The 7,564-nt window shown below is 30.4% G+C and overlaps 1 protein-coding gene across 1 annotated transcript in view; it reads left to right on the top strand.

Moving 5' to 3' along the window:
* Nucleotides 1-1,757, top strand: part of LOC111701319 (uncharacterized) — a 15,078-nt gene extending 13,321 nt beyond the window's left edge. The window contains exon 4 of the mRNA XM_023472551.1: nt 1,254-1,757. Within this exon, the coding sequence (XP_023328319.1) occupies nt 1,254-1,757 (504 nt within the window). The remainder of the gene's footprint in view (nt 1-1,253) is intronic.
* The last annotated feature ends 5,807 nt before the right edge of the window (nt 1,758-7,564 follow it).

Here is a 7,564-nt window from a genome sequence, read left to right as displayed (position 1 = left end):
TACAAAGTATTGATGGAGTTCAGTTAAGCACTTTTTATTTCTATTTAGAATGATTTTAATAGTCTTAATAAGTTTTTGCATTTGAAAAAACTTTTCTTTTCCTTTTCAATGATTTTAATTACCTATCTTACAGAAAAAATTAAAAGTATAGATAAGCTTAGAAGAAGCTGTTTGTAATACTAAAATTTATATCTTTGTTTAAGAATAATGCGCAATAAGTTTAGTTGAAAATACAGTTTTTTGTCTTGAGTTTTGACCTTTTTTCAGGTAAAAAAATGTGTTGCCCCTTTGTTTTACCTTTATTGAGTTTCTAAACTTTGACCCCTTCCTTGAAGAGATCCTAGCTACGGGTCTAATATTCATGGCTAACCCCTCATGAGTTAGCTAGTATAGAAGTACAAATGGAGGTGGAAAGTAAGAAAGAATACAGGGGTTGAAGTTAAAGGGTTAGAGCATGTGTATCTAGTTAGTGGGATATAAACCTCATATATGTCAACATTAATAAAATATATTTGCCAACCTATCGACCCCCCCACCCCCCCACTGTGGGGTATTTTAGGCGGACATGGGGGGGGTGACTGTTTTGTCACAATACTCCTCTTAAAAGGCATTTGTCTTGTGTTTCATAGTGAAAATGGACAAAATGAATATGCTCTTATAATCTTTTCATTTACAAAAATTAATTGTATTAATTGTAGCTAACATTTATTTATAATGATTTAATTTATAATTACTTTTCCCGTTCATATATATATATCCTTGAATGGATCCTGTAATCCCGCAATATACTTAGATGTCGCCTTTGTTAAAGCAAGTATTTTAGAAAAAAATCATATATTTTATAGTAAAAGTACAAGTCGTAAAAGAAAGCACAAGGGATTCGGGATAATCAAAATATATAATTATATTCTAACAGCCATATAGAAAAGATTTAAGGGCTCCAGCAGCGGCAAATCCTTGATTTAGTCAGAGTAGCATGTTAAAAAATTCTATTTTAAAAGTTTTAAATGATTTAGCGGGTTTTCGGTTGACTAAAACATAATGTTTAAACACTTTTCTAAAAAAATTCTTAAGCNCTAGCTTGCATCTAGCTCTTAGTTTGCAAATACATGATTAAAGGATTAATACTAATTTCATCTTGTATTGAGAGACGGTTCAATGAGTTTCAATCCGAGAAATGGAATTCAATTTAACCCCTTGAAAATAACCTTGAAATATTAAATATATTTCCGACTTAAAATTTTATTTTTCAGGAGCACAAGATCGAGGTTGTTATCTGCTTCATCCTAGCCGCAGCGCTGGGAACAGTCACCTTTTTGATCGCCTATCTGATCAGGTTTTTCAGAGCTCGAAGCCTTTCTCCGCGACTTCCTTCAACCACAGACCTAGATACAGTAGACTGTGATCCTGACATTGAGATTATCCCAACCCCTCTCCCTGAACCTCAGTTCCTATCATCTCATGAACCCAGATATTCAACCCTTGGACGAGGAACTAAAGTTTTGAGAAACTCACACACAGATTACTCCACTCCTAGTCCTGCTAGGGACAATGTAGTCCGTTACTCAACGATAGGACGGCAGAGGACTAGTCCTAATGGAGTTCAACCGTCCTCATCTCCTCAACTTATATATGCTCCGGGTAGCACATATAGCTCTGGTGGTGTCTCTAATCAAAGTTCCTTCCTGGACTCGGATCCTGTAAATCCTAGGAGTTTAACTCTCAGTCATAGATCTGATTTTTCACCCTACGAGTAGGAATAGAAGCTAAACAACTTTACTAAAAAAATCTCAAATTTTAGACTCAAAACTTAGATTTGAAGTGATAAAATGTTACTCCAAATAGTTCATTCGAAGTGCTCTAAGTTAACAAAAAATCTTGACTTGAATTTTTTAAACGATTCTGAAGGTAAAAAAGTTCCATGCAAGAAAAAATGCACTTTTGAAAGTATAAAAAACTTTATGAAACATTTATTCATGATTTAAAAATGTAATGGAGGTTTGGTAGTAGACGTAAAATAATCTTCATCTTGGCTGTGAATGTGATAAAGCTTGAAAAAAGCGAATTATCTACCTAAAGAATAAAACAATGCAATATCAAAAAGAATGAAAGATATGCATATATCTCCTGAAGTGAAAATGAAGACCTATTTTTAGAAGACGGGTTAAATATGGCTGAATTGCCTAAAAATATATTTATTTGACGGAAATAAAAGAAAACTAAAAAGTATAAAAGTAAAAAAAAAATTAAGAATTAAAAGTAAATTTCACTAAAAAGGCAGCTGATTTTTTCCTTAGATTAATGACAAGAAAACCAAAGACAAGTAAGATTCTGCATTTTATTTAAATCATCTATATATATACTTTACTGGTCTGTCTGTATGTCTGTTTGTGTCCAATAAACATCAAAACGGCTGAACCCAAATTTTTTGTTGGTCTTCACGTGAACCAAGGGAAGGTTTATAGATGATCAAATTTTCAAAAATTTGCCTCTGCTAAAATTCGATTTTTAAAAATTTAGAAAGTCCACAAAATTTGTTTTCATAAAATTCTCGAACTTTTTCTTTTGTTTTTCTTTTACAATGTGTACAAAGAGAAAATGTTCACCATTAAAATAGAAAATCTTAAAAGAGGATTTCATGAAGATATCCATTTTTGCTTTTGAGGTTCCTCTAAAAAGTGATTTCGGCATCCGGCTGAAATGAATACTTTTTCAGATAAAATAGACGATATTTTCTTTATAGTTGGTCGGATAGAAAAGCAAGGATATCGTCATCGTTTTTCCTTTAAAGATGGCACCGTTGTGAATCAGGCATGCAAATCCTTATACAGGGGTCTCTTGAGATTACATTAGCAGTTCCTTTGAGGGGAAAATCGTTTTATTGCAAAATCTTTTGTTGCATGTTGATCGAAATAACAAAAAATGTAATTAAAATAATATATGGTTTATAATTAAGAATGTTTGAAATTATTAGTGTTTGTCAACGTGACCTTCAATATTGCTCTCTAATTAAAAAATTGTTTAAAAACTATGTTGAAACGTTACTCACTGACATTAATGGAGATTTTTTGGTTAAATTTAAACCCCTGGATTCCAGGTCTAAAGATACAAAGTATTGATGGAGTTCAGATAAAAAATTCGAGGAAAAGACGTAATGGCTGATAGAATTTATTCAATTCCAATAAATGATTTATTCATTTTTATTCAAGCCTTTTTTGATTTCAATATACAATAGTTGTGATGAAATCTTAAAACTATTTTTCATAATTTACTGGTTCTTAATTTTTAAATGTATGATTTTAAAATCATTATTTCTTTTGTCCATCCTTTTCTTTGATATTCTTAATTACTATTTCCTTTAACCATTAAATTCTGCATGTTTACATTACTAAGTTCATTTTTCAATCTTTATTATTTAATTCATTATGTTTTATTTACATTCTAAAAACTATTATCTTTAAATTTATTGTAAATTATTTCACACACCCCTTCTCTGTTGATTTTAAATCTCAATTATCAACAAATTTCACTTTGTTATAAATGTCTTATACTCACCTTATAACCTTGCATGTTCTGTGATATAAAATATATATGTGTGTGTATATAGAGGAACTAAATAAATGTATTTAAAATCCCATTTAGAGTTTATAAATAAAACCTTTTGGAAATTCGTTAAAACTCATTAATGTTTCATCCTTCGGTAATTTAATTAGAATATAGTAATTTAACAATTAACTAAAAGTTCAATTTTGTTATAGACTTAACAACTTACTTTTCAGAAGTAATTTTAGTTAATATGAACAAGCCACCTGGCACCTAATAAGTTCCTCAGGAGTGTAGGAGGAAAATGTAACATAGTTATATTATTTTAGTTATTATGAACAAGCCACCTAATATGAACAAGCCACCTAATAAGTTCCTCAGGAGTGTTGGAGGAAAATGTAACATAGTTATATATTATTTTAGTTAATATTAACAAGCCACCTAATATGTTCCTCAGGAGTGTAGGAGGAAAATGTAACATAGTTATATTATTTTAGTTATTATGAACAAGCCACCTAATAAGTTCCTCAGGAGGGTTGGAGGAAAATGTAACATAGTTATATTATTTTAGTTATTATTTACAAGCCACCTAATAAGTTCCTCAGGAGGGTTGAAGGAAAATGTAACATAGTTATATTATTTTAGTTATTATGAACAAGCCACCTGATAAGTTCCTCAGGAGGGTTGGAGGAAAATGTGACAGTTATATTATTTTAGTTAATATGAACAAGCCACCTGATAAGTTCCTCAGGAGGGTTGGAGGAAAATGTTTAATATGAACAAGCCACCTGATAAGTTCCTCAGGAGGGTTGGAGGAAAATGTAACATGTTATATTATTTTAGTTAATATGAACAAGCCACCTGATAAGTTCCTCAGGAGGGTTGGAGGAAAATGTGACAGTTGTATTATTTTAGTTAATATGAACAAGCCACCTAATAAGTTCCTCAGGAGGGTTGGAGGAAAATGTAACATAGTTATATTATTTTAGTTCATATGAACAAGCCACCTAATAAGTTCCTCAGGAGGGTTGGAGGAAAATGTAACATAGTTATATTATTTTAGTTAATATGAACAAGCCACCTAATATGTTCCTTAGGAGTGTAGGAGGAAAATTTAACATGGTTATATTATTAAGTGCTACGGTTTCACCTCTTGCATTTAGGAAACATTGTTTGGGAACCCAGCTTTGCCTTAAACTAATCTTAAATTTCAAACCAAGATAAGAACATTTCCATGGTTCTCTCGAGTTCCTCAATCTAAATTTAAGGCAAATTGGTCAAGAGATCATGATTTATTATTGGACATATAATACATACACCATAACAGAGACCAATTCTTTATATTCTTTTATATTTATATATATATATACATATATAAAAATACATATATATGTGTGCTCTGCATTAGATTTGTTTCTTGCAATTAATTAGAAAATTCGTCAAACTATGAGTCAGGTTTTTTGTTAAATCTTTTAAAATCTGATCAAATTGCAAAAACTGCAAAAAATCTGAGAAATTATGCAGACAAAGATTATTTTTTTTTTGTTTATTTATTGTATCAATTACTTTAAGTGTGTACGTTAACGAATTTAAATAAATAAATAAATAAATATAAATAACTACGCTTTGCATAATTATATAAGATGTCAATTATTTTGGCGTTTATAACCCCCTGTGATATGATAGTGTTTAGTTATAATATAGATATCTGTATAAATACAATCTATCTATATAATGGCACGAATGCTACCATGGTACCCACCCATCCCTGCCATCCTGTACCTCCTTCCTGAGTATATGGATCACAGAGTTAGCATGACATTAGTTGATTCGGTTGATTATCATTCCAGACAAAACTGGGTCCGAAAACTAGCGATAGATAGAGATAAAATTACCTTAAATATATCTATAGATACGATAGATATATCTATAGATGCGATAGATATATCTATTGATACGGTGGATAACTCTAAAGATATGATAAAATATTGGAATTCTACTATTAGTATTTTTATTTGATTTGCCACGACAAAATCATAGATATTTTATTATAATTTCTGAACAAATTCATTTTAAAAACTAGTTTGATGGAGCCGATTTTGATTATTTTGTGAATCTATAAGTAAAAGTTCCAAGCTCAGCATCCGACTCTTGTTTGACTTATGTAAAAATGACCAAAGAACAAAATTATGTCAGATTTTATCCAATATTGCTGTACTTGAACAAGTCCCTTATAATTAAGTCAAACATGAGTTACGCGAAAACTGGTGAAAATGCGTGGAAAATTCCACAGTTAGAAGATTTACTATTAATTCAGTCAAATCAAACAGTTAGACGGATTTAATTATGATGAAATAGCTGAAATTATTGACGATATATGTAAAAACTATGATTTTTTATTGTTTTCGATTATATATTAATTATATATATTTTTTTATGTTACTAGCTGAAGGGCCCGGCATTTTCGTGAAATTTTTTTTTATTAATTGTTTTATAAAAGTTTAAAAAAAAAAATTAAATTAAATTAAAAAATTTCGAATTTTTTAAGCCCCCGGCCACCCATGAGTGTCCACAAAAAATTTCAGCCCATTCGGTCCAGCCATTTGGCCGGCTATAAGGAACATATGAATGTTTTGTTTTATTATGTAGATATTTCCCAATCCTCGTTTCTTTTAACTGTACCATTATAACTGTGTACGAATAATAATAATTTCTATTGATATGATAGATATATTTATAAATTACAATAGAGATCTCTAAAGATTTGATAGATATATCTATAAATATAGATATATCTATAGATACGTTAGATATATCTAAAGTTGGTATTGAGCTGGCAAGGTTTAACTATATATTACTCTAGTGTAGTCCGAACATGCCAACATTGTAACCAGACTAGTTCATCCATTATCAACTAGATTTAGCTCACAGGGATTCAGGGTTTAATATTGGCTTTACTTTTGAACACATAAATGCAGATTTCTTGTTTTTTACCTACTTTCTTGTTAGACTTTACGTTGAGGGTCATTACGCTTTTAATCCACATGCTCAATGCTCATGGACATGTTTAGTTTTATATTATCACAGTCATGGCCGTTTTTTGCAGATTTTCAGATAGCGATGTTATCAATATCAGGTTCTAATCAGCTGAAAGTACAAATAAGTACATTTATTTTGAAGTTTAACAAGTTGTTTCTAATCGCCAACAAAAATCTTTTATTACTAATACTTGCTTAAACCTCTAAATTGAGTTATTTTCAGAATATTAACATCCATCAAATTATTTTCATTAAAATTGTCGCATCATTTTTGTAAAGCAGAAATCTTTATAGCTAGCTAGGATTGTACTATGTACACTGCAGGAACTGAGTACTTGCAACAAACTATTATTTTCTTTTAAACCTGCTGGTGTAAACCTTTGATAATTTAAACTATGCATTTTTGATAATCTAATATTTGGAAATCAAAAGGACTGAAATTTAATGAATTGGAGAATCCCTGAACTTTTTACCACCGCCGATTCAAATCCTGAATCACAGATTCAAATCCTGAATCACCAATTCAAATCCTCATAAATCTTTAACTTTGAATCGGGATCAGTATTATGACCGGTGCCGACCTAGCTCAAATTTAATTTATTCGGTTTGTAGGGATTATAAAAAATATTTGAGGGAAGTATTCTGTTCCTTTGTTGGTTTAAAAGCTGGGGAAGTTTTATATTTAAATCCATTAGCCCCGCATTGTTCAACACAGTATTGTCATGATTCATGAAAAAAGTTTTTCAACTTCAAGTTTATTTCGAGTTGTTTAGATGTGCAGACAGAGAAAGGTTTTAAGCAAAAATAAATATTAAATAGTAGTATGCAAGTTCTAAAGTGAGGAGGGAAAAACTAGTTCTTTATTTACAAAACTAATGAAAAATATCTGGACAATTTGGACAACATCAATTACAAGGCAACCAAAAACAATTAAATCCAAATGAATTTAAAATCTAACTTTTTACATCTTTTTACAGCTCTGA

Source organism: Eurytemora carolleeae, unplaced genomic scaffold (assembly GCF_000591075.1).
Source record: "Eurytemora carolleeae unplaced genomic scaffold, Eaff_2.0 scaffold455, whole genome shotgun sequence".
Lineage (NCBI taxonomy): Eukaryota > Metazoa > Arthropoda > Copepoda > Calanoida > Temoridae > Eurytemora > Eurytemora carolleeae.
The sequence above is the reverse complement of the archived record's forward strand: the minus strand, read 5'-3'. Positions and strand labels throughout refer to the sequence as shown.